Here is a 23,723-nt window from a genome sequence, read left to right as displayed (position 1 = left end):
GAAAAGCTACGGGGTAGAACAATTTGTTGGTTTTTCTCTGCTGCATATGAACCCATGAGTTTCAGTGCCTGCAGACGGAAAAAAGGGCGCGGGGAAAAACAAAATGAAAAAGCAATGAGAAAAAGCAGACGGCGGTCAAGGCCCATCTCCTCCCACAAAACACCCCCAGACGCCACCATCCGTTATATGGAGTTAACGTACTAAAAACAAATCCTACGGGTTTCGTCCTCCCCCAACCTTTTTTCTCGCTCTACCAAAATTTGCTTCTGCTGGTGCTATTCATTTCAGGCAAACCACTGGTCCAGTACCGCGTCACAATCACTGAGCGTCCCCCCCGCCGTCGCGCCCACGCTGGCCACCGTCTTCTTCGGAAAGGCACTCTGAATCACCTTGAGAAAAATTGGCATGATGGAACCCACATGTTGACTCTTGACACAAACGTAACTTTGCAAAGGCCTTTTCTTGTCAAGAAGAATCTCAACTAATCCATGCAGCCCAAGCGTAGTGGTCACTTTGCCGTAATATGAAATAATGTCTCCCGAATCACGCTCTGGAGTTAGGAGAAAGACATGATTTTGCTCGAGAATGCCGCGGCGATCTGGCGAAGCAAGCATATTTTCCCCGAATTCGCCGAGCGGCTCTTTAACCTCCACCGAAGAATTCAGCGCCTGCCAATCAGCCACAAAGGCCGACTTTTCTATTGGACTGGAATGCACCAAAATTTTATCCGCCGGCACCTCCAAATGGAATAAAAGTAGTGGTAAGTTCCTTCCCTTAAGGCCAACCTCCAGTACTGGACGCGCCACGTCAAAGTGCCCTTGAGATACCCTCAGCGGCAATTTCACTGATCGTGTTTCGCCAGCAGGCACGGAAGCCATAAATTCAGAAATAGCAACTCCGGGAAGGTATCCCAGCATGTTCAAATTTATCTGCAGCACTATTTGCTCAATTGCCACGGCCTGATGATTCACCAGGGCGATCCACAGCGCGGGTCCCTCCGACAGCTGGCCGTGAATGGCCACATCAACACTTCCTGCTGGGAGTACTAGCGGTGGAAGCGGAGGCTGCTGATTTTGTTGTTGTTGTTGTTGTTGTCGTTGTTCACCAAAACAATCCAAAGGATTTAATGATAATCCTCCCTTTTGCTGTTTTTGTTCTTTTGTCTGACTCTCTTGCGCAGCGGTGGTGGTGACAGGTAGCCCGCCAAAGAATTCCTTTAGTGGATCCACATGCTTCACAACAGGAGGGCCGTTGTCTTCTAGGGCGGGATATTCCGGCAAAGTGGTTGAAGTAGGAGAGGCAACGGCCGCCGGAGACACGGCGCTGGTTTCTTCCACCTCTTCCTCTTCCTCTTCACTGGCTTCCTCGTTGACAAGACCATACGGCGGAAGAAAGGATTGGAACGGTTTACCAAAAACTACGGCCGCTGTGTTGATAGACTTCTTGAGGTCCGCCATGGTCATGGCATCGCTGAATGTGGACTCCACGGTGATGGGGACCTGGTGGCCATGCACAATCTGCTTCATCTTCGCCACTCCAACACCCTTTGAGAGAAGCCGCCAATAGGCGTAGGCGCGATCACGAAGGTCGGGGTCGTTGCTTCGTGTCGTCAAGGTGTCCAGCACAACATTGAGTGTCTGCTCCATCCCCACAGGGTCACGCAAGAACATTTTAATAACGGCGCTAAGAATTGCCATTTGCACCGGTTGCTCGTGTGACATCAACTCATCGATGAAGCGTGTAATGATAGACTTTCCATCCGAAATAAAGTCACAAAACTCGCCCAGCATCCAGATGAGTGACACCTTCGCATCTTCCTCAGCGACAGCATCGGCGCCGTGCTCAATAATAAGAGTCTCCAGGACGAGTTGTTCCGGATACTTGCGAACAATGTTCTTACAGCTTGTAATCACCTGCGGCAACAGTTCCGGCCGCCTGCCAACAATGCGTAGCAGCAACTCCACACAACTTGGGGCAACCGACTCAATTTTCAACGCAACTGTAGCAATGCCTTTCACAACTTCTTCTGCGAAAACCAAATCCACTTCGGAGCTGTACTCCTCCAACTCCTTCAATATCTGGCACGCCGTAGAGGGTGTGACAAGTTTCAGCAAAAGTCGCAGTTTTTCCAGCTTAACATAGGGCGGGTCTGTAAAGCGGACGTAGAAAGAGTCAAGACTGTTGCAAATTAAATTGGGGAATATCACCAAAATAGCGTGAATATTCTTGCACACAACGTACTGCGTCTCTGGATCTCCCCTCGAAAGTGTTACAAGGGCGGAATTCACCCTTGCGCTGTAATGACTCACTGCCACTGCATTGCATCGGTTGGCAAGATTCACGATGACTTTGATAGCTCCCATCACAACAGAAGGATTGCTGTGGCTAAGTCGCGGTAGCACTCGGGTGATGATGTCCTCCGCCGCCCCTGCGTCCTTTGGCTTTGCGTCGGCAATGGCTTCTAAAATGGACAACTGACCCCACTCTGTACACTCTGGTAGGTGATGGAGCAGGCGGTTGATGTAATCACCGGTTGGCAAAATGGGGGTTGGACTGCAGCTGTTCACTTCCGTTAGAACAGCCGCTGCGTTGGCGGAGACAACGGCGAACACGTCATTCAGCAGCTTCAAAAGCTCCTCACCGAACCCCTGATCCATAAAAAGCTGCATGTTTTGATGAAACAACTTTCCAAGGGCGATGGCTGCGGTCTTACGAACGTAGGGGTCAGGGTCCGTGACTGCGCGTCGGAGAGGCTCTAGGGTGTATTCGGTTACTGCCTCCACACGAATGCACAGCATCGTGCGCACCGCAAGCGCACGTACAATGGGGGAGCTGTTGGTTGTGTCCTGCAGGAAGGTGTTGACCACCATGAGGGCTTTGTCCGGCTGCAGCTTGGCTGTGTTTAGGACGTAGAGGTAAACCAACTTCTTGAGCTCAAGGTTTGGTGTCTGGCCGAGCTTCACAACATCCATGAAGAGAAAACCGACATCACGGCCCATCGTCATGCCAGCGATGATGCGTTTCACGGCATTCTTCTGCCTCTCCCTGTCGTTGCTGTTGAGGTCCTCGTGCAGCTCCACGCCTTCGCCGCGCCTTGCGGTGCTGAAGAATCTCGATCCTTTTCCACCGCGACGAAAGTTCTGCTGGATTTTCTCCTGCACCTTTCGCAATACGGCATCCATCCCCCTTTCTTAAGAACAATAGGGTTCCAGTGCCGGTAATTTCGCCTGTTTTTTCTACTGCCTTTATTCCCCCTTTTTTCTTCAGCTGCCGTGCGTGTGTTCCAACGTCAAGAAAAGTCGTGAGCGGGACGCAAAAGAAAAAAAAAGAAAAGCGTAAATACATAAATATTTATATATGCATGTCGTGTGTTCGTGCGAAGCTGAGAATTGTTCGCGGCAACAGGAAAAACAGAAAAAAAAAAGGTTCAGCACAGCAGAGAGATGTCCGCTGCTCCAAATTCGCACAAATACAAGCAGGGAAAACAAAGAACACGCAATTGTATATGTGTACATGTGTCTCTGCCTAAGAAACCACCAAGAAATTGGAGCACTGTGCAACAATCGTATTGAAAAAAGATATATGCATACATATACGCATATATATATAAAAATAAATAAAATAAATATATTTATATATTTATATAAAAAAAAAATTCTTTTCTTGCCTCCCCCCCCTCCCCGGAAAAGGAAAAAAAAAAAAAGGGGTTTGCGCCCGCCCCCGGACGATAGATATACACTTATTTATCAATTTGGGATAAAATTCACCGTTTTTTTTTTTTTTTTCATTGTTGTTGTTCTGCTTTTGCCGCTTCCTTTGCGTGAAATTTCGTTTTATTTCCCGCATATAAAATAAAATAATATATAAATATATATTATTTTATATTTATATATTAAAAAAAAGAAAAAAAAGACAACTTCGTTTGCACGTTGCCTTCCAGTCCCCCCTCCCTGGTGAAAAGGAAAAAAAGAAAAAAGGTGCGGCGGGGGAAGAACTGGAGGCCTTTTGCATGTGCAGCGCCACCAGCGCTTGCCACTACGCCCCCGCCGCTGGCGGCACGCCAAATGAACCCCAAGGAGGAGAAAACCCGATAAATGGCGAAAAAACAACCCCCCCAAAAAAAGAAGAGAAAAAAAAAAGCAACAACAAAAAACCAAAAAACAAGACGGGGGAGAAATCACTGCAAAATAAAAAAAAGGTTAAAAATAAATAAATAACTAATAAAAAAAATTCCTGAATTGCATGCGCACACGTGCAAGGCGGTTCTACAACAAGGCACACCTACGCGCACAGAACAATACACCAACACGAAGCAGGAGAGAGAGAGAGAGAGACAAAACGTTCTCAAAAAACAAAAGAAAAAAAAACAACAACAAGCAAACCAAAAAACAAAAAAAAAAGGCGAGAGCAATTTTTTTGATCCGTTTATTTATTTGCTGCAGGGCGGGAAGTCGCGGGCACTCTCAAGAATTACAACAGTGATGCCCCTGATGCCTGCAAAGCGAAGAAAAACACTCAACAGTGGGGAACGCAAAACCAACAAACAGAAGGGGGAAAAAAAAAAATTTTTTTTTTTTAATGCCGCTGCACAAAGCAAGCCGACGTTCGCCCGCTTCCCACACACAAAAAAAACAACAACGAAAAAAACACAAAAAAACACGCAACATGCGGGTGGGAGACTCGAGAAACACACGGCAGGCGCCGAGGTGCAGAAAAAAAAAGGCTCTAAATGCAAGAAATCAAAGACAAACATTAAAAATGGAAAAAACAACAACAACAAAAACGGCAAAAAATACGAAAAAAAAAAAAAAAAAACGCTCAAACTCAAACAAAAAAAAAAAAAAAAAAAGAAAAAAAAAGAAAAAATCACATGTTCGACTGAGTGAAAGCGCATTGCTTCTTTTCACGTAACCCGCTGAATTCTTCTCCCTCGCAACATCATCTTCTCTCCTCACCTAATTGACCCCACTCCTTTAGTGAACCGCGATATTGCGACGGTCGCCAGTGCGGCAAAGAATCTTGTGAATTCGCACGGGCGTACACTTTCTTCCCTCTAGCTCAGGAAAACATGCATTCAGACAGTAACACGACATCTCGTCCCCATTGTCGGTTGGAACCACCCGCAGGTCAAGAAGGCTCGAGCTGCGGATGTACTCCGGCACGGTGATGTGTTCCTCTTTCCTGCGCCGCACCAGGTCCTTCAAGAGCCCGAGGATGGTGTACAATGTATGGTCCTCCAGCTCGCCACCCTCGTAGTCTGCCACAAGAACCCCATTTTGCTCAAATCCGCGGATGCAGTCGGGTGTGTTCTCAAACACAATTGTCGTCTCCGTGTCTCTACCCAATAGGGTCAGATCTTTGCGACAGGATCTTCCTCTAAACCACGTGCTGTCGCGATAAATTGTATGGTGCACACTGCCGTTGGTGTCAATAAGTCGGACAACCGCCTCCGCGTACTGCTTCATACCTGCTGTCCAGACTACCGACTCACAATTCTCCTCCAAAAACTGGAAAAGCTCTTCTATGCCGGGACGCACATAAAGCGGTCCCTCACGCGCATACACAAGCGTTTCATCAAGGTCCAAAACAACAGTTATCCGGTCCGCCAGCGTACTGGCCTTTGGTGCGAGAAGTGTTCGAGTCGCCACCGTCTCCCGCATCGCTGCCTCGAGACGTGGACGACGAAACACCGCGTATGTGTACTCCTCCTTGAAGCTCGCGCCCCGTACCCTCTGAAGACGCATGTAATAATAAGGAAAAATTTAAAATAATAAAAAAATGAAAAATAAATTAAACAAATACCTATATCCTACTAAAGTGTTGCTTTCAGTCCTTCCACGCTTGCGGCGAGCACCCGCCAAAGAAAGCAAAAAAAAAAAAAAAAAAAAAAATTGGAAAAAACGGCACAAGCATACACCAACACACTAGGCTGAGAACAGCAGAGCACTTTTCTCGGTAAGCAGAAACCCGATGGATGAAACAAAGAAAAAAAGAAACAAAGAAATAAACAGAGGACTAAAAGCAAAAAAAAAAAAAAAAAAAAATCGAGTCACAATGTCCTGCTTTTATGAGGTGCTTTTCAGTATAATTGAGAAAAGGTGTATGCAGAAGATAAGACTTCCTCACACGGTTCGATGGGCTCCCAGGCGGCCGCCTCGCGCTCACATTTCGGACACTGGCAGAAGAAAAGGTAGTGCTCGTACAGTTCCTGTTGACGTTCGGGATAAGACAGGGACTCATCGATGTAGCTGATGCACAACTCCTCCCCTGGCTCAATATCGCGGAGGGCTACAACCGACAGCGTCTCATCACCAGATTCACTGTAGACCACTTGCAGGTTCGGCTCACACGAGTGGTTGAAGAGACATCCAACGGTGTATACACCTTGACCCCGCGAGCTTTGACGCAAATGCTGCAATTCGTTGCCTGCCATCTGCACTTCCTGCTCAAACGCGTCCATGGTGGATTCCCCACATGGTAGGCGCCGCACAAGTTCCTTCAGTCGATCGTAATTAGACGGTGGGCTACGCTCCTGTCCGTTAAGCAGCACGGCTCCGAGAAGCTCAGACCACCGTGCTACTGTAAAGAGAGTACATTCTTCCTGCGTGAAACGTAGGATACGTCCTAAAAGCGTCATCCCCGTCGCAAGGAAGTCGTCCGTGGTGTCATTCTCTGTCGTTGACATGTGAGTCGCACGGAATTTTCGAAAAGCCTCCCAGCGAATGAGCCGCAACTTCTCTATCTGCTTTTCTCCTCTTCCCTTTTTTTCCGTGCTGTCTGCCTCCTCTCTGTAAAAAAGGTAAGTGAAGTGGAAAAAGGACAACGGTGCTTTGATTAGCTGCGCAATCGGCCTATATGCCAACTCCAGCGACTGACGGTGTAGGCGTATGTTCGTCACAGCCATGCAGACAAAGCGGAAGGCAAGAAAGACGGTGTCGCTGTAGTCCACCCCCCTGTATTCCCAATCATGGTGAATAAATTCGTCGTATGCATCCCGCTGATCACTCATCATAGCCCCGGGGCAGCCAGCAAAATGGAATCGTGACCAGCCCGCTTGCCGACACCGCACAGAGCAGAAGAGCATCGTGCAGCCATACTCCGCATGGACACATCTCACCGGTCGGGAATGTTTTTCCAACTTGGCGTACGGCAACTTCATCGCCAGGGTCTTGCTTCCAGTTACCCGCGCCACACAACGCCGTGAACTCTCAAGTGACAAAAGACAGTTTCCGCAAGCGGGAATCCCGCCCAGCACGTCATCCAGATTCTGTGAGCAGCATAAGGCCGTTTCCTCGTGCACAACATCCCCCTCATTTAACCTTCGCGTCGAGAACAATCCCTTCCCCTTTAGTGGATTGGTCTTGATGCAGTAATTCCCCCCGTCTGTCAGCGCTCGGTAATAAACATCATCGTAACTCCACGAGGGTATAGACGACTCCGTGGTGGTAATTGTGAAGATTATCTGTCGGAGTTAGGTGCAAGGATACGGCAATGACAAAAAAAGAAGAAAGGGGAAGGCAAAAAAGAAAAAACAACAATATATATATACATATATTATATATATATAATGACGATGATGATCACTCCACAGTGGAAGGAAAGAAGAGTAAACCCGCCATGCACCGCGCATCCTCTCAAAGAAAAAAAAAAAAAAAAAGTATCACCAGGGGGAGAAAAACTAATTATATACAAGAGCACGATTTCTGATCCCTCTTTTTGGAAGGAAAAAGAGGGTTCTCCTCTTGCTCACTCCAACAAGGACGCAATATTGTAGTCCGATATCACGAAATGACTGTGGTCCCGCAGCAAATAGTGTTGGCAGCCCATCTCTTTTAATCGACTGGCAATGCGATGAAAACTCAATACTTCCTCTGCGTTGCGAAACTCATAATGGGCCGAATAACCGCTGCGCTCATCTTCACCTTCACTGTAGCAGAGGTCCGTGCCACCGCCACCTGCAGCTGTCCCAGTGTCAACAATTTTCTCCCATGGCACCTCGCTCGTGAAGAGTAGCTTTACATTGTACTGATACAACTCATCCACAAGAATAATAAACTGCTGCGCGGCGTTTCTGCTGACACCAGCAATGTGTGGGACATTCGTGATGATGACCGTGTGAAAAGATTTGGCTATGCACTGGAAATCGGGGGGTCCAAGGAGACCGCAGATGTGAGAAAATTCGAACAGCGCCACGCCGCCACAATGGACTGGCACGACAAGTTCTCGTCCGTACAGCCAGATGGTCGCACCTTGTTCCCATGCCCATTTGCCTGTGAATCCCCGTTCCACCCTTCGAATGAGCCGCTTCGCGTTCTCCTTGGTATTTGGGTAAAGAAATATAACATCGTGGTGACTACGCGACGCGTTCTCCCGGTAGTCCTTGATGTCGCCGCAGTGAACCACATCACAATGACGCCACAACACTGGAATGAAGCGTTCAAATGCCGTTGAGATGCTAGTCAACTCATGTGGCGGGCGATTACTCGTCGTGAACAAAACCAGCCCCCGCGGTAGGGCATGAGAAAAAAAAGCTGCTAATAGTGCTGCATGCGTCACATCAAATGTCTGAAACTCATCAAGACAGAGAATTGGTGACTCACGCAGCACATCTTCCACAACGCAATTGATTGGAGAGAACTTCCGGGTCCTTCGCGCCGCCACCTCTGCCCTGTGCAGTCGAATGACAATATCGGACATAAAGGAGTGAAGATGCGCCCGACGCTTCGTCCACCCAGGCGTTTCGGTGAGCTCGAAAAGATCCAAAATCAAAGTCTTCCCTACACCAACGTTTCCCCACATGTAAACTCCAGTTTTACGCTCAACGCCCACATTTTCTGGCCATTGGATGGCCACTTCCCGAGTCACCCGGTCGGGGAATGCATGACTTCGGAGCCAAGAGCGCATGCGTAGGAGTTTATTACTGATAGCATCAGCAAAACTAACAGGAGTGGAGACGGATGAAGCGGAACTGCTGGTAACCACACCCGTCCTTTCCAGTGAATGGATGTGATTTAAAAGTGGCGTGCATGCCTGCGCCATATCCCTCTGCCTTGGGTCATGCCTCAACGCCCTTTTTGGACAAGGGCGTCGTACATTTCCGTCACTGTTTGCCTGCTAGACACATGCGCACGCCACATGTTGTGGGCGATCCTAGAGTCTCGCATGGCTAAGGAGGAAGAGTCGTAAAAAAAAGAAGGTGACAAAAAGGCGAGAACAAAAAAGCAACGATAAGGAACAATGCTTTGCAGGCAGGTAGACCCAACAAACAGAGGCAACACGACGGCAGCGGCATCCAAAATCGCCACCACCAAAAAAAAAAAAAAAAAAAAAGAATCAGCAACAAAAGCGCACACAAAAATTAAAAATTGAAAAATGCTCACAGCGAAACTAACGCTCCTTCCAATGCCATCCTGCGAACTTCCTCCAGTCTCACAAGTGACTCCGTACTCAGCTCCTTCCCGCTGATTGCACCCGTGATGAGCTGATAACATTCCTGGAGAACTCCACCAACCTCCGCCGCTTCTCTCGCAATAAGCTCCACTGCACTTCCCACCACCCTTCCAGGAAGCTCCACGTAGACATGGAAATGCGTGTAAAGAAAAAAACTACAAATTGACGCAAATAAAACTCCACTTTGGGCGACATCAGTACCAAAAGTGCCCTTTTCGACTCGCTCCAGCATCCTCTTCTTCAACGCCGCAAGTGCCTCCCTCTCCAGCTTTTTGTTTGGTTGGTAAAACGAAGAAATCGCGATTTGGCCGCTGGTGCAAAGTTCCTGAAGAATACTCATAAAGTTCTCGACAGACCTGCCATTTGCCGCCTCTATCATGGGCAAAAGTGGCCGGCGGTGCTTTTCTGGAAAAACTTGCAACGCCTTTTGAAGTGTGACAATACTCGGCTGCCCCGGCGTCAGGACAGCAGAAACACGTTCAAATACCTCAGCCACATCCAGGCTCTCGTTAAGTATAATGTCACCTACCATTGGCAGAACACGTGTGGTTAAAACATGTCGACTGACGGCTGTAGATGCAGCTTCATCCATATGTGATTTGCTCCACAAGACTCCCTTAGAGACAACAAACAGGTCAACCCAGGATACGCCCAAAGAGACCTGAAGCTTGGAGCGCATTCGCTTCAGATCCACAGATGCCTGCTGTTCCAAAGCCGCCGCCAATTCATCATAAATATCCCTTGCTATCTCCCTCCATTGAGAAGAAAGGTCCTCAAGGGCCGTTGAATATTCCTCTAAGGAGAGACCAGTCACATCAGCTAATACACGAAGGACTGATTGTTCTTTTTCGTCTCCAGACGCAGCAGATTCACTTGTTTTGCTCCTTTTCCGTTTCCCTCCTTGCTTGAAGCTCTCTTCAAAGACGACGCGCAGTCGCGCCCTGAATTTATCCAGGGCAGCCTCGTGAACCAACAAGCCTCCATCCAGCACGATACAAGAATCAATAACGGGATGCAACTCACGGAGTCGCCTTAAAAGAACGTTAGAATCCTTCTCAAAGCTGACAGCAGATGGCAAATGCAGCGAAAGATCCAACGCCAGGGTATCTCCATGCGCAAGATCCTCAAGAGCAACGAGGTTAGCAAGGAATCGATCGGAAACAAAACAACTAGAAAGTGCATGACCGGCGTTCGGGTGAGTTTCACTACGAGCCACTGGTGCCGCCTCCACGGTGGCATCCGCGTTCTGATTACGACGCCCTCGCCGTTTCCGCACCTCCGTTCCGGTCGCTGTTCTTGCTGCAGAACCTTCCACGACAGGGTTGTACTTTCCAAGAAGAAATTCCTTCGCCTGGGAGATGCCATGTTGGTGCAAAGACGCATATTCAATAAAGCCATTGGAGAGATAAACATTTTCCACTTGCTCTGCGCGGGTGACTTCAAAATATGTTGGCACATAAACCCCACCAACAAATTTACCGGGTAGTTCAGCGCGCACGGCGTCGATGACTGGATCCATAAGTGGAACAAAGAGATTGTGCCTTTCAAAGAACGTTGTCAGGTTTACTGGCCGCGTCGCAGCCATAAGACCTGCCCGCAAGATGGCCTTTTGCGAATGCACAAACTGTGTTGTGTACATGGCACTTCTTTCCGCAACTGCACGCAATCTCTGTGACTCCACCGCCTTCATGAGAAGGTCTTGCGCAAAAACTGAGCTAAATCTATGGGTTTTTGCAAATTCTGCGATGGAAAGAAACCCGTTTTCCTTCAGCACGTCCGCCGCAGCCTGAATGGTGGAGTCCAAATATTCGTCGGTCAGAAGCTCCCCACTTTCGATGCGGATAGTTGGGTCTTCAAGAACATCTTGGAGCACACGCTCAATGTGTGTGAAGTGCACATTAAGACTGCCAGGAAGGTCGACCACATTCATCCGCCCACCATTGAAGACAATTTCGTCAACGACTTCGCGCCGCAGCTGGTCCCATGTGAGATACTCCTTTCCATCCAAGGTGTAAAGAAGGTCAACCAATTGCTTCTCTCGCAGCACATTAATGATTTCGACTACGTTACGCTCCCCGATTTGATCGGGAAACGTCTGCCGTTGAATGGCCTGAAACTTTTTCACCAGCTCACTTAGATCCGTATCACACATCCTTCCTGAAAAAGTAAATATATTTATCCAAGTGTGTGCTTTTTTGTTTGCACAAAAGAGATATAAAGATAGGGAGAGGAGAGAGAAGAAAGAAGGAGAGAAGCAAGCAAAATTAAACCTCACAAGGCGCCTCTAAATGGCAGCACGGGGGAAAAAAAAAAAACGTCATCAAACTCAGAGCAGCATCACGCAAACTCATTCAATATCTGGGAGTAATTTCACCCACACCAACAGAGCACGTGTGTACCGCGGGCGAACACCTGCCCAGACATTTCATCCTCAAAGCTAAAGTCCATGAATGCCAGGTTGCCGACGTCCAGACTAACGAGACGCGTCAGGCAGGTGCACTCCGTATTTTCCGCAATAGCGCTGAGAAAACTGATCTCGAAGCTCACCGATGTGAGCTTGGCGCTTGTCGTGACGGCACCCAAGTGAACCCGTGTGAATGCGTCAGCAAGTGTTGACAAGGCACCACCGTGAGCAGATTTGACAGCATTTACCGCGCCGCGCCGTGCCGACCAAGGAAAACTCAGCATCCCCTCCTTTCTCTCAACAATCTTGTCGGGTGCAAATTCCACCGTCTTCATGACACCGGCACTGTACCCCTCCCTCTCGGCAAGAACCCTCGCGGCTTCCTTCTTCACGTACGTGAGCGCTGCAGCGCCTACACTTCGGGCGCCCTGCTGCATACTTTCCTGTTTCTAATATTACTTCTCCTTTCTTGTATTCAATTTATTTACCCCTTCGTTCCTCGCTAGCGTTCTTCTGGCGCTATGTGCTCAGCTGCCTATTTAACCAGAAATTAAGATTCACTTTTGCTTAAAACAAGAAAAAAGATAGATGGAGCGGAAAAGAAATTCAAAAAGCCAATGGTGACTTTCTGGAAATGTGCCAGCGCATTTGTGTAAGAGCTGAGGCTCAACCAGCAGCAGCGGGAAGTAACTTTCCTCATTTTTTTTTTTTTTGCGCTCCTGTTGTTTCTTTGCCCCCCCTCATTCTTTTTTTTTTGTTTTTGTTCTTTTCTTATTGACAAGCGTCACACAGAGAGAGAGAGAGAGGGAAATGTACATGAAATTGACAGAGGCACACAAACAAACAGACAAGCAAACAAAAAAGTTTACTGGAAAATGGTTTTAGGCTGCACACCATGAGAAAACAAGATCACCAACGACATCCTCATGAGAAAGCGCAAAGGTTTGGGGGTCCCCCAAGTCAACGAAGTGCTTCGCTCGCCGCAACGCCCGTAGACGCCCAGTCGGCAGCACTTTGCTCCTGTTTTCCATCGCCGTGAAGTCGTTGAGGGGCAAACAGTTTAAATGAAGCAACTTTTGATTGACCAGGTGATCACCACAAGTACGGTGGTGAAGCGACATCAGCCGCCTGGGAAGCTGTTCTCCGCACCGCCTGCAGGGGAAGAGAAAATCGCCAAAGTCTTCTTCATCGCCCTCGTCAAAGTCATGATCGCGCTGGCGTTTTCGTTTTCGAGACAAGCCATTCAAATTGCGCACAATCTCGTCATAGGAGGAGTAACCCCAGTACCTCGAACCGTAAGTACACAACACCTCCTCGCCTGGTACAAGGTCTCGGCTCGCGACAACAAACACGCGACCCGAGTGCATGTCGTATTCCCTCATTTCAACATTGGCGGCAGCAGGCCCGTTGTCGTTGATGAAAGTCGCTAACGAGAGATGCTCGCCGTTCTCGTCCACGCCATCCACGTAGGCAGGCACATTTCGCAGCTTCACAATGTAGACACTCTGATTGGTTTTCTTCGGCGGGCGGTGTAACATCCGGCCAACATACTCACAAATCACGGCACCCTGCGGCAACGCCCTTGACGAGCGGAGGAAGAGTCCAAGACCGGCCTTCTCACTAACCGTCGATCTGCGGACCTCAAAGAAACGGTGCTCTGCTTCTTGTGGAATGTAATGCACCAGCGTATTTTCCGCAACGCGGAGCAGTGTCATGCCAAGCGCCTGATATTCTTCCGTGATAAGAAGGTTGCGGGGCACCAGACGGCTCAAGAATTTTACAGAATAGGCTTCATCACCCCACTTCGCCAAAACACCCTCCGCCACGAGTTTCAGACAAACCGCAGTGATGTTTTCAACCGATACGACACCTCCCAAAGCATCAGAGATCCGTTTGGCCGTTAGAGGGATACGCGCCCGCCGTAGGATTTGCGTCACAATGCGCTCCAAAACCTCGCATAGCATACACTATGGCAAAAGAAAATGGGAACCTACAAAACAAGAACAGCCCAGTAGAAGGAGAAAGAGAGAGAAAAAAGAAAGCATGTATGCTTTTCAACCATGCAAAAGCTGGCAGCATGTTTTTAGAAAGCGCACAGATTTCTTCTTTTCGTTCCGGCCCTCGATGCAATCGCTCTCTTTATAACGCTAAAGAAATTTCGGAGCATTGCCGGCCAATTTATTTAAGCAAAGACAGCTTCTCCTCTTCGTGCGTCATTCCGTATTTTTTGAAACTGCTTAAAGTCCAGCTGACTGTTCCGTTCGTACTTTTCCATGGCGTTTTCAACAGCGCTTGCCGGCAGACCCATATCCGTCAGCGCCCTCCCTAATTCCTTCAGCTCCAAATAGCCATTGCCGTGTTTGTCCAAGCGCTGGAACAACGCGTGGTCGGCCTTTTCCTCTCCGCTGTCAATAAGTAGAAGCGGAAACATGCCAAGGAATAAACCCGTCATTATGCCAATAGTGCCGCCAATATGGCCTGCAAAAAAAACCTGTCGACCCTTCATCTGCCTTTCAGTCAGCACGGGGGTATTAAAGTTTAACTTCTGCACCGCCTTGTCAATCACGCCATGGAATTGCATTCCCAGAGCGCCTGAAAAGATATTGCCCATAGCGGCGCAAGCCATCACAGAGCAATTGAGATAAAACCCAAGAGTGCTGTCGATTGCGTCACCCGCGAGTATCATCACTGCGTTATCAAGAAAACCAAATCCCACAAACGGTAGTCCCGCCCCAAATGCTATCCGAACCAATGCGAGGAACGGCACCCTTATCTCTTCATCAGCCGCGGCAGGGTCTTCCTGTTGTTGTGGCCACTTCCCGCGCACTCTTCTACGCAAGGCACTCTCTAGCCAATGGTCAAAGTCTTTCGGAGAGATGAGGAGGTCCTTGTCGACATCCGCCCGCTCCACCTCTGATGCAGCGCTCTCCTTTCCGAACCATTCCATGGCTCCACCAGCAACGATCAAACGCCGTCTGCTTTGTGCGTCTAGTCTTCCAACCAAATCAATCAAAAGCTTGGGGTCCTCTTCAAGTAACTTGACGAGTTGCTGCAGCTCCCCTTGAGTTAGCGTCGCACTCTTATTACTGGAGCAGGACCTATTACACCCCAACAAATTCCCCGCAACAGCAGGAGAGACGCGACGGATTATTCGCATCATCCCTCCTAAGGACTCCAGCCCCAATTACCCCCAATCGAAGCAGAAGCAATGTGGCGGTCGGCTGCAGCGTTTTGTACGGAAGTTAAAACGGAAAAGCAGTCCCCCTCCCCCACACTGAAAGAAGATAAAAAAGAAAAAGAAAAGTGTGTATATGAAGAGGAGGTAATGCCTACATAAACTCCAAGAAAAAAAAAAAAAAGGAGAAGGATAAAAAAAGGGGTACAAATGGATGAAATAAATAAATAAAATAACCCCACCCTAACCACACACGTAAGGAAATGCGGCATCGCACAATTCGCGTGGTAAAACGAATTGACACCACTTTCATCCCCTCAGCGGATTCTTGACGACGATTGGGTGGCCCCACACTGCAACCCCAATCTCAATGCAGGCGGTAAGTTGCTCCACCGCTGTTGCGCTCCCATCGGACTCATAGACCTTTACTAGTTCCTCCGAGAAGACATCCGAAAAATGCTGCATGTAATCGTCCCTGGCGCGCTGGACGGCCGAGCTCTCAAGAGCTTCCGACATGACCCCAAACTCCTGCATCCATCAAAAAAAAAAAAAAAAAAAAAAAACAGTATATATATATATAAAGAGGGCAATGGGGTTGTCGGACATTTGAAATCAAACAATGAAACTAAAGACAACATGAAAGGCATCGTTTCATCCAACTAAGCAGTGTGCACAGGAATACTACGCACTGGAAAGCAGTGGGACAAAGAAGGCGTGATGCACCCGTCCGTTACATACACACACACAAGAAAAAAAAGCATGCGTAAACTCCCTCACGTCTCGGAAACAACAATCCCTCGCAAAGCAACGGATCTCTCCAGACGCAGCTTCAAAAAGTTAAAGAATTTTAATCGACTTCTCTTCACCAAAACACCACTCTTCATGTGTTGTAATTCTTTGTTGTGACGGCCCCATTGTCTAAAAAGATCAAACATCTCTCCCGCATAGGAGGGTTTTACACGCTCTGTGTGGCACACAGTCACATGCAGTGGAACTGCTTCGGATAAACCAAGTTGTTTCTCGTAGCGCTGTCCATTTACCACAGCTATGGCGCCAAAACAAATGGCGAAGCGATCCAACAAAATAGAGGTGAGGTTCACCTCAGCCATGCTGCCGGCTTCGGGGACCAAAGGAGATGACTCTACACTGGAGGCGTCATGGGCAAATGTTACATGTGGAGCAGATGCGCGGCACTCAAAGCGTTCAGTAAGAGCGTGACGCCATGCATCAGCCGAAAACGCTTTGCCCTCTTTACGCCCATCAAATAACCAACCATAAATCCAACGAGTATGCCCATCTTCGATGGTTGAGCAAAGAGGTCGTATCTCTATTCCAAGCGCGCGTTTGAATTTTTCCCACCAGCTCAGAGACAAGCAGTCCATTCCCGTCACGGCCATAATAGCCTCCGATGCTATTTGCAAAAGCTCATCCGAAGAAATCTCAAGTCGCACAAAAATGGCGTTAGAAGTCTTTATTCGTTTGACGCTGCTCACGAGCAGCGTGGACGCCCCTTCGCCAACAGGCCCCAAGAGAGATTCAACAAGTGTCGCCCGCAGTGCCTTCAAGCCTTCCTCAGGCCCCCGGTAATCGTAGACAGTGGCGTAACGTTGTCTATCACCTTTGTAGAGAGAAAAAACATAACGGGCAATATCCTCCGCTGAGGTGCTTGCCGTGTCCAACCGCACACACAACTCATCTTCCAAAGGCTCAAGAAACACCTTCTTTACCGCGTAAAGTACGGTCTGCGCTTCCGAATTGTTGCGAATAACGTCATGATCCCGCCGTTTAGCAAGGCGTCGCAAAAGTTCGGGGTGGTCCGAGCAGGTGACATGAAGCAAACGAAAACTCTCCACTTTGGGGGGCAATTTGCCGCGCCACACACGCCGCGTTTCGGCCTTTGCATTACAAGCATCCATGAGAAGAAGACCAGGACCTTCCTGAATGAGCGAAAACAACACTGCCTGTTTCACTGCTTCTAACAACGCGTGATGCACCATTGCCCTCAGTTTTCTCTGTTTGTGCTTGCTAGAAGAGTCATCAATGCCTTCCTGTGCAGCAACATCCCTGGCAACTTGATCCCTGCTCAGGTAGATTAAATATCGAAAGGGAGAGTCACCACGCTCCGCCATCGCCATAAGGGCCAGACTCAAAGTTGTCTTGCCAGCTCCTGGTATACCACACAACATAATAACGTTGAGGGACGCGCGCCGCTTCACAAGCGCTTCTCCTTCAGTAAAATTTATTAGTTTTTCAAAGGCTTGCCCAATGCTCATATGACTTCCACGTAGTCTTCTCTTGCTGTGCGTGGAGACGTGGGTCTCAAACTGGGAACAAATTTCACACACCCCGCGTTGAGCCACCGCCTGTTTAAAACATTTATACCCGCCAATAAGCTCCGACCACACAGCTAGGACGTCATGAAATAGTTTTGGGCTCTCTGTGGAGTCTCCCGTTAGAATGGAGCGCAGGGAGCGTAGGACACGATACTTTACAGTCTTCGCCTTCAAGCGAAGCGGAGCCACAGTAAAAGGCTCCTCAAGCACAACTGATGATGACATTCGCGTTACGGGTATTTCAACAAGAACAACATACCCCTCAGCAAGCGGTATGCCATCTGGGCCTTCCCCCAACCATTTTTCCCTTTTTTGTAACCACTGTTGTAGTTTCTCACGACCTCCGGCACGCCATGAAGGCACCACAGGCAGTCCCCACCTCTTTGACATCACCTGCACCTTTTCAATAGGCACCGCAATTTCCCGAAGGTCATTCCGTTTATGAACCGAAAAAATAAACAACTTGTTGTCATATTCAACTGGTTCCAACACTGGGTGGTGCAGATCGTCCTTTAGAGAGACACACTCGCAGCACACCGCGGCTTCTACCGAAAACAAGTCAAAAGCAAGCAATTTCTGTTGCTCGGCACTCAAGAGGTGGTCCAACACGCACCGAGCCAACTCAACATGCAAGCCCTCCACAACATGCTTTGTGGTAACGCCGACAGACCCACCGTCCAGAGAAAACAATGTGACTGTGAAGCCAGCCACCTTTCTCTGAAGCCACACAGAGCCCATTTCCCACAGTTCATCCTTATTAAGCTCTTCGGTTTTATCATCTTCAAGGTCAAAAAACTTATCCACGCCACGGACCATAACTTTACTCGCATCCGCGTCCAGAAGGAGCGTGCGTGCACCGGTGGGGAGACACTTTACATCACCCTGGTGCGACTCCTTCACTTCAAAAGAGGTAAAGGCACCGGTGCAGAATAGACGTCCTTTGCCGGTGCCAGCGTACTCCACCACGCCTTCTACCCTTCCATCAGTCCACGGCTTTTTGAAAAAGCATCCATCAAGAAACGTTTCCATGCGAAGGGAATGAATGACGCGGATACTATAAATGCGCAATAGATGCACACACACACAAAAAAAAAAAAAAAAGGTAGCCAAGGAAAGAAAAAAAAAAAAAAATAATAACGCCATTCATCTCAATCTCGATATTCATTTCATCCAGTTACACAGAGGCATTTAAGAACGTAAACAAAGGACGAGGGAGCACTTCTATCGCAATGAAATTCCAATTGAGAAGTTTGAATCCATGCCCATAGGAGGGACAACTTCCTCCGCTGTCAATGGTAAAGGGGCATTCGTCACAAGAACATCATCTTCCACTTTGACCTTACTGCTCGGAGCAGCTCGCCTACAGCGGAGCCCTGCTCTTAACCCCCGAATCATTTTCATAACATCGGCACCAACAATATCTTTCAATCGTGGGGTTGAGTTGTCCATTGCCCCGTAATGAAGTAGCAGAACAACATTGTCAAGATGGCCTGCAACAGCAGCAAATTGCAAAGGGCTAGCCTTCTGGCCAAGACCCAAAACAAACTTTTCACCAAGCTTTTTAATGCCATATTGGCGCCGATTGTATAGCACAAACCCATTGGCGTTGAGGGCATCCACATCGAGGGATTCGATGAAACCGTGGAGCTCCTTCGCGGATCCCGTGTAGGCCACTGTCCAAATGTTCTTTTGGGAAAAAGCTCCATCTTCGAACGATAAAGTGGTTGCCGGTTTGATGACGCCATTTGGCAACGGTTGCCCTCCTTTGGGCGCATCAGGAGGCACAGGAGACGTTCCTAAATCCAAGTACTCCCTGGCAAGCTTCAGTTGTCCTTTCATGTAATCTAAACTGGCTCGCTTCATTGCAGTAGCACGCTGACAACTTCTGCTCGGGTCAACATATCGCTGCGCCTTTTTTGTAAAGGGCATTTGATCATACCGCGCTCCACCAAACACAACGTACGGAGGAGGCAACTGCTGAGGCAGAGCGGAGAGAATTTCTGTGGCAGGCACGCAAACGGGGGCGGCAAAAACGCTAGGAAATCGAACTTTGCCAAATAAAGAAACGTGCTTCGTCTGAGGTTTGTCACAGGATGGAGGATACACCGTGAATGCAGGTTGTTCCGCGACCGTACTTTTCTCCTCCACGACATCCTTTTGCCCCGGTGGCGAGACCGCGCTCATGTCCTTTATACCCGCCCGGGGTGGGGATTCTACAGGCAACAGTACTGGGAGCGCCGGCTTGTCTGCCTCCTGGCGTGTCGTGTGCGGCTCCAAAGCCAAGAAAGGCGGTGGCGTTACCGGCTGCGGCGGCGCATTTGTCGGAGGGACTGACGACAAAACCGTTGCCGGCAACAGAGGCGGTGGCATGGGGAGGGGTGGCGACACCAACGACGTCGGCACTGCAGATAAAGGAACCGCCACTGCCTCGCGATTCATCTTTGCTACCAAAATAAAATAAAAAAGGAACGGAAGGATCAAATGGTACAAGACCGGAATGATAATGATAAATGCTTTTCTCAAGCATCCCACCCCCACCTACCGTGGAGGCAAAGGCGCTCCACCTATTTCAATACACGCAATCGGCTGAGCGTGTTGAATCACCGACATCCCCCTTTGCCCCCACGCCCAAGCCACACGACGCATTCATACTCACTTCTCGTTACAGGCTGCACGCTTAGCCTTGCCATTGAAAAAAGTTTCATGTCACGCAGTTCTTTTTCCGCTTTTAGCCGTTCCAGCGTCACCAATGAAGGAAACTTTTCTTCAAACTGAACGTCAACCATTTCCCACGGGTTTTTTTCTTTTGTCGCTCTGACATCGTAGTATGGTGACGCTGGATCCAATGCTGTATGATCGGGATACGCCGTTCTCACAACTACAGCGAGGCCCGCCACTCCTGCTGGCTTCGCACAGCTATGGTAAAACAAGATACGGTCTCCAACTTTCATTGCCCGCATGTTGTTCCGCGCCGCGTAGTTGCGCACGCCATCCCACGGGGAGCACCCGCTTTTTTTCAAATCATCAATCGAAAACGTGTGAAAATCGGACTTCATCAGCCAGTACTGTCCCGCCTCTGAAGATCGCACGCGCTTGCGGCTCATGTCACAGAATTTGCCGCGTCAGCTACGCGCCCGGTCTTCCAAAGCTGAAATCACCCACGATGGCAAAGGCCGCAACCACACACGGAAACACAAGAAAAATAAATAAATAAAAAACACCAAAAAAAAAAAAAAAAAAAAAAAAGAAAAAAAGTGGCCGACAAAAAATAGCTCAATAAAAGCAAAAAACAAACAACAACTAAAAGACGCCACAAATATCGCCGTTCAAATGTTTTTTTTTTTTGTGTGTGTGCTTTCGAAAAAAAATATTCGTGTGATGCTCATAAATGTACAAAAAAAAAGAACAACAACAAAAAATAAAAAACAAACAAACAAAATAAAGACAAATTGCAATTTTGTTCTAAATGAAGGAAGGAACCGCGCGAAAAATAAAATCTATGAACAATACAGTTTGCTGAGTTCTTCGGTCTCCTTTGCCGATGTCAGCAACACCCGTCTGTTGGGCCTCGATGAGTGAAACACTGAAGATACCTCCGCCGAGGGTCTCTCACGCAATGCGTTGGTGCGACGGACCCTAAATTCTTCCTGTTGCAGCAAAATGCACTTCTTTATTGACACAAGACAGTCATCTAAATCTTCTAATGCCGCAGAAAGCCCAATATGAACATTTTCGATAAACCCCTCGAGAGAAAGTAAGCATTTAAGCGGGTCTCGTGCCTCCTGCCTCAGTGGAAGCATGAGATCCCTCAACTTGTGATTAAACCGACGAATAGTTAGCGCGACGCCAAATTCACAAAGCATATATTTAACATCCTCCTGTGACACAATACCAGATCCCCACAGAATTCGTTGCACCATGATGAGAACTCGCAGGTTTCTTTTGGTTTCTTGCAGGCGAGCGCGGTCCTCTGCGATGGTCCGAGCAAGCTCGTGCGTACACCCCTTCTCATTCCGGTTGCTGCTGGCTGTGCTCGAAGAAATTACAAGCTTCGTGCGGTAGAACTGGGCCAGTGCTCGAGTGACATTGGTGCCGCCGTACTGCTGCTTGTGTTCCAGTTCCATTTCACAGCGCTGAATTTCATGCGTGAGGGTTGCCACAGCCCTCCTCGTATTTAATACCGCCTCCTCAATCTTATCTGCCTCGACTGTAAGACCGCCCACAATGAAGCTCATGAACTCAACCAGCGACTTCACAGAGTGCATGGAATCGTGGGCTCCAATATCCATTTGCCTCACAAGGGCCTGCAATTTGGACTCCTTACTGCTCAGAAAGTTGATGAGGCCCATGGAATGAGCATCCAATATTTCCTGCCGCGGGACCCCGGAGCATGTGCCCAACAGCGTGCGCCTTATCGCTCTCAGACTGGCGTATTGCTCCTTCGTCACGGCGCGGCTCATCACGTCAAGTACCCACAACTAAGGGTGAAATTGAGCCAACCCGTATTTTCCCCGCTTCACGGAAAGAGAAATCAAAAAAAAAAAAAAAAAAAAAAAAAAGAATGCAGGAGTGATGAATACACCACACATACACACAAGCGTAAAAAGTAATGAAAAAAAAAAAAAATGCGGGAAAAAAAAGTGTCCTCCCTCCAAATATATATTATATTCCTCAGCAGTCCAGCTCACTAAAAAAAGAGAATCAAATCTCTTCTTCCTCCTCAATATCTGAGCTTTCAAGATGAATAGGACTCACTGGACAAAAAGAGGCAAAACCCGACCGTTTGTTCTGTGGCACACGCTCAAGCTGTGGCTCCTGAAGATGGTTTGGCGTCATCTTCTCCGTACTAAACGCGACGTCCGTGTCCTCCTTCAGTAGGCTTTGCGCCGGATGCTTTGGCGTCTGAGGTTTCGCAGGCAGAGGAAGAGAAGAAAGCGGTTGCTGTTGCTGTTGTTGGCGTAAGGAGGAACCTTTCCCCGACCGAACATTCTGTTCGTGTGGCCCCATTTTTTGGCGAAGGAACGCAATCACCCGCCGCTGTGTTGCACACTTCAGCTGAGAAGGAACTATGTGCCGCCTCGCAGCGGAAGTTCCCTGCCCCTGGCCCTCGTAGCGGCACACAATATCCCACAGCTGCCGGGCCTGCGCATGATTTACACCCTTGCCAAGTGTAATGATCTCTCTTGCATCTGGGGGCGCGACGGCAAGCTTCGTCACAAAGAGATCCTCCATCACCACCTCCAGGCGCCGTCCCAACGCTGCCACTGGAGAAACTTCACCATTGTACGCGTAGCAGTTGTCTATAACAAGCCTCATGTCATGCAAAAACTCCATCTTGGTGCCGTACTCGTACCTGTCAAGGCGGCGGGATATCAGCTTCCACCAAATTGGACGCGAAATCATCAGCACGTACTCCGGTAGCGCGGCAGGATTAGAGGCAAATATTCCGTTTTCATCTTGCTTCATCACGGCGTTCAGAACACTACGACACTCACGGTAGAAGGAATTCTCCAAGTGACGGTGTACTTCATCGCGTTTGACTTTGATTCGGTTTCTTAACCTCTTCACGCGAGAGACAAAATCAGTCATACCACCTCCCTTTTCTTCCTCCCTATGGTACCAAAGAGGCGCGCTTGTTGCGAGAAGAGTGGAGATGCAGATAAACAGAGAAACAATAAAAGTATTCCAGTTGCCTCCTTACGTTTAAGTGCTCCAAAAACAAAAACACCGACACATCAAAACACTCCTGCACAAATTATATGAACAACAGAAGCAATAGTACCATCAATATCAAGATGCACGTACGAATGGCAACAGCCATGGCCCACAAATCAAACCAAGAGCGCACCTGACCATCGTCTACAAGTTGCGGCTGAACCTTAGATCCGGGTTGCCAATGGTTTGGATAAAGGTAGTGGTCGGCATACCAAACATTACCGTCCACGTGATGTCCCTTCTCACAGCTGACATCACAGTAACCAACGAATTCACCTAGGAAGCGACGGGCACCACCCAGGCAAGCGACAAAGTTTCGCATCACACGCATCTCCGCAGCGTGTCAACCCAAGTCAAGCCTTAGTGGACTTCCCTATACTGTGAGCAATGCAACAACAAGAAATAAGAAAAACAAAAACAACAAAAGCAATTCAACCATTTTACTGCACCTACTCCTCTTTAGCAATTCCTCTGCGCCCATTCATACTTCCAGGCAGACACACGCCATATGCATTACACTATTTTATCTTAACTCACCAACGCCATCTGCAGGTCAGCCCGACCCAAAATCGATTAAAAAGTTTCTCTTTACTTCTGTTTCCTTCTTTTCTATTCGTTCTTTTTTTTTCCCTTCCGTCTTTGTTTT

General features: G+C 48.5%; 14 protein-coding genes across 14 annotated transcripts, besides 33 other annotated features; all 14 read right to left on the bottom strand.

Moving 5' to 3' along the window:
• Positions 1-2,453: part of a sequence feature (areas merged during assembly that could not be assigned to a particular haplotype. This can correspond to areas where the two haplotypes were merged or to regions with more than two copies in the genome that were merged during assembly.) that runs on past the window's edge.
• Positions 285-3,182, bottom strand: Tc00.1047053506247.200 (beta-adaptin, putative; the record flags this gene model as incomplete). Its single annotated transcript, XM_815241.1, has 1 exon — positions 285-3,182. The coding sequence occupies one exon, from the start codon at positions 3,180-3,182 to the stop codon at positions 285-287; it is 2,898 nt and encodes a 965-aa protein (XP_820334.1).
• Positions 1,074-1,102: a microsatellite.
• Positions 2,454-4,326: a sequence feature (areas merged during assembly that could not be assigned to a particular haplotype. This can correspond to areas where the two haplotypes were merged or to regions with more than two copies in the genome that were merged during assembly.).
• Positions 3,579-3,646: a microsatellite.
• Positions 3,845-3,911: a sequence feature (AT_rich).
• Positions 4,117-4,230: a sequence feature (T-rich).
• Positions 4,327-6,621: a sequence feature (areas merged during assembly that could not be assigned to a particular haplotype. This can correspond to areas where the two haplotypes were merged or to regions with more than two copies in the genome that were merged during assembly.).
• Positions 4,347-4,400: a sequence feature (T-rich).
• Positions 4,555-4,580: a sequence feature (AT_rich).
• Positions 4,788-4,866: a microsatellite.
• Positions 4,974-5,744, bottom strand: Tc00.1047053506247.190 (nuclear lim interactor-interacting factor, putative; the record flags this gene model as incomplete). Its single annotated transcript, XM_815240.1, has 1 exon — positions 4,974-5,744. The coding sequence occupies one exon, from the start codon at positions 5,742-5,744 to the stop codon at positions 4,974-4,976; it is 771 nt and encodes a 256-aa protein (XP_820333.1).
• Positions 5,757-5,795: a sequence feature (AT_rich).
• Positions 5,860-5,891: a microsatellite.
• Positions 5,978-6,044: a sequence feature (T-rich).
• On the bottom strand, positions 6,080-7,159 carry Tc00.1047053506247.180 (hypothetical protein, conserved; the record flags this gene model as incomplete). Its single annotated transcript, XM_815239.1, has 1 exon — positions 6,080-7,159. The coding sequence occupies one exon, from the start codon at positions 7,157-7,159 to the stop codon at positions 6,080-6,082; it is 1,080 nt and encodes a 359-aa protein (XP_820332.1).
• Positions 6,622-6,628: a sequence feature (areas merged during assembly that could not be assigned to a particular haplotype. This can correspond to areas where the two haplotypes were merged or to regions with more than two copies in the genome that were merged during assembly.).
• Positions 6,629-9,638: a sequence feature (areas merged during assembly that could not be assigned to a particular haplotype. This can correspond to areas where the two haplotypes were merged or to regions with more than two copies in the genome that were merged during assembly.).
• Positions 7,538-7,567: a microsatellite.
• On the bottom strand, positions 7,747-9,039 carry Tc00.1047053506247.170 (ATPase, putative; the record flags this gene model as incomplete). Its single annotated transcript, XM_815238.1, has 1 exon — positions 7,747-9,039. The coding sequence occupies one exon, from the start codon at positions 9,037-9,039 to the stop codon at positions 7,747-7,749; it is 1,293 nt and encodes a 430-aa protein (XP_820331.1).
• Positions 9,310-9,333: a microsatellite.
• Tc00.1047053506247.160 (hypothetical protein, conserved) lies at positions 9,377-11,602 on the bottom strand (the record flags this gene model as incomplete). The annotated part of the gene is made up of 1 exon (XM_815237.1): positions 9,377-11,602. The coding sequence occupies one exon, from the start codon at positions 11,600-11,602 to the stop codon at positions 9,377-9,379; it is 2,226 nt and encodes a 741-aa protein (XP_820330.1).
• Positions 9,639-9,805: a sequence feature (areas merged during assembly that could not be assigned to a particular haplotype. This can correspond to areas where the two haplotypes were merged or to regions with more than two copies in the genome that were merged during assembly.).
• Positions 9,806-15,324: a sequence feature (areas merged during assembly that could not be assigned to a particular haplotype. This can correspond to areas where the two haplotypes were merged or to regions with more than two copies in the genome that were merged during assembly.).
• Tc00.1047053506247.150 (hypothetical protein, conserved) lies at positions 11,821-12,291 on the bottom strand (the record flags this gene model as incomplete). The annotated part of the gene is made up of 1 exon (XM_815236.1): positions 11,821-12,291. The coding sequence occupies one exon, from the start codon at positions 12,289-12,291 to the stop codon at positions 11,821-11,823; it is 471 nt and encodes a 156-aa protein (XP_820329.1).
• Positions 12,546-12,627: a sequence feature (A-rich).
• Positions 12,690-12,714: a microsatellite.
• On the bottom strand, positions 12,736-13,818 carry Tc00.1047053506247.140 (hypothetical protein, conserved; the record flags this gene model as incomplete). Its single annotated transcript, XM_815235.1, has 1 exon — positions 12,736-13,818. The coding sequence occupies one exon, from the start codon at positions 13,816-13,818 to the stop codon at positions 12,736-12,738; it is 1,083 nt and encodes a 360-aa protein (XP_820328.1).
• Positions 14,037-15,014, bottom strand: Tc00.1047053506247.130 (hypothetical protein, conserved; the record flags this gene model as incomplete). The annotated part of the gene is made up of 1 exon (XM_815234.1): positions 14,037-15,014. One exon carries the CDS (start codon positions 15,012-15,014, stop codon positions 14,037-14,039), a length of 978 nt encoding a protein of 325 aa, XP_820327.1.
• Positions 15,325-15,539: a sequence feature (areas merged during assembly that could not be assigned to a particular haplotype. This can correspond to areas where the two haplotypes were merged or to regions with more than two copies in the genome that were merged during assembly.).
• Positions 15,540-16,562: a sequence feature (areas merged during assembly that could not be assigned to a particular haplotype. This can correspond to areas where the two haplotypes were merged or to regions with more than two copies in the genome that were merged during assembly.).
• Positions 15,569-15,592: a microsatellite.
• Tc00.1047053506247.120 (hypothetical protein, conserved) lies at positions 15,803-18,391 on the bottom strand (the record flags this gene model as incomplete). The annotated part of the gene is made up of 1 exon (XM_815233.1): positions 15,803-18,391. The coding sequence occupies one exon, from the start codon at positions 18,389-18,391 to the stop codon at positions 15,803-15,805; it is 2,589 nt and encodes an 862-aa protein (XP_820326.1).
• Positions 16,563-16,833: a sequence feature (areas merged during assembly that could not be assigned to a particular haplotype. This can correspond to areas where the two haplotypes were merged or to regions with more than two copies in the genome that were merged during assembly.).
• Positions 16,834-21,632: a sequence feature (areas merged during assembly that could not be assigned to a particular haplotype. This can correspond to areas where the two haplotypes were merged or to regions with more than two copies in the genome that were merged during assembly.).
• Positions 18,448-18,493: a sequence feature (T-rich).
• Tc00.1047053506247.110 (hypothetical protein, conserved) lies at positions 18,584-19,801 on the bottom strand (the record flags this gene model as incomplete). Its single annotated transcript, XM_815232.1, has 1 exon — positions 18,584-19,801. The coding sequence occupies one exon, from the start codon at positions 19,799-19,801 to the stop codon at positions 18,584-18,586; it is 1,218 nt and encodes a 405-aa protein (XP_820325.1).
• Tc00.1047053506247.100 (hypothetical protein, conserved) lies at positions 19,963-20,466 on the bottom strand (the record flags this gene model as incomplete). The annotated part of the gene is made up of 1 exon (XM_815231.1): positions 19,963-20,466. The coding sequence occupies one exon, from the start codon at positions 20,464-20,466 to the stop codon at positions 19,963-19,965; it is 504 nt and encodes a 167-aa protein (XP_820324.1).
• Positions 20,558-20,616: a microsatellite.
• Positions 20,757-20,811: a sequence feature (T-rich).
• On the bottom strand, positions 20,860-21,822 carry Tc00.1047053506247.90 (uncharacterized protein; the record flags this gene model as incomplete). Its single annotated transcript, XM_815230.1, has 1 exon — positions 20,860-21,822. The coding sequence occupies one exon, from the start codon at positions 21,820-21,822 to the stop codon at positions 20,860-20,862; it is 963 nt and encodes a 320-aa protein (XP_820323.1).
• Positions 21,633-21,771: a sequence feature (areas merged during assembly that could not be assigned to a particular haplotype. This can correspond to areas where the two haplotypes were merged or to regions with more than two copies in the genome that were merged during assembly.).
• Positions 21,772-23,723: part of a sequence feature (areas merged during assembly that could not be assigned to a particular haplotype. This can correspond to areas where the two haplotypes were merged or to regions with more than two copies in the genome that were merged during assembly.) that runs on past the window's edge.
• Positions 21,896-21,924: a microsatellite.
• Tc00.1047053506247.80 (DNA-binding protein, putative) lies at positions 22,064-22,951 on the bottom strand (the record flags this gene model as incomplete). Its single annotated transcript, XM_815229.1, has 1 exon — positions 22,064-22,951. The coding sequence occupies one exon, from the start codon at positions 22,949-22,951 to the stop codon at positions 22,064-22,066; it is 888 nt and encodes a 295-aa protein (XP_820322.1).
• Positions 23,118-23,408, bottom strand: Tc00.1047053506247.74 (hypothetical protein, conserved; the record flags this gene model as incomplete). Its single annotated transcript, XM_815219.1, has 1 exon — positions 23,118-23,408. One exon carries the CDS (start codon positions 23,406-23,408, stop codon positions 23,118-23,120), a length of 291 nt encoding a protein of 96 aa, XP_820312.1.
• Positions 23,659-23,723: part of a sequence feature (A-rich) that runs on past the window's edge.

Source organism: Trypanosoma cruzi, genomic scaffold (genome assembly GCF_000209065.1).
Source record: "Trypanosoma cruzi strain CL Brener 1047053516377 genomic scaffold, whole genome shotgun sequence".
NCBI classification, from domain to species: Eukaryota; Euglenozoa; class Kinetoplastea; order Trypanosomatida; family Trypanosomatidae; genus Trypanosoma; species Trypanosoma cruzi.
The sequence above is the reverse complement of the archived record's forward strand: the minus strand, read 5'-3'. Positions and strand labels throughout refer to the sequence as shown.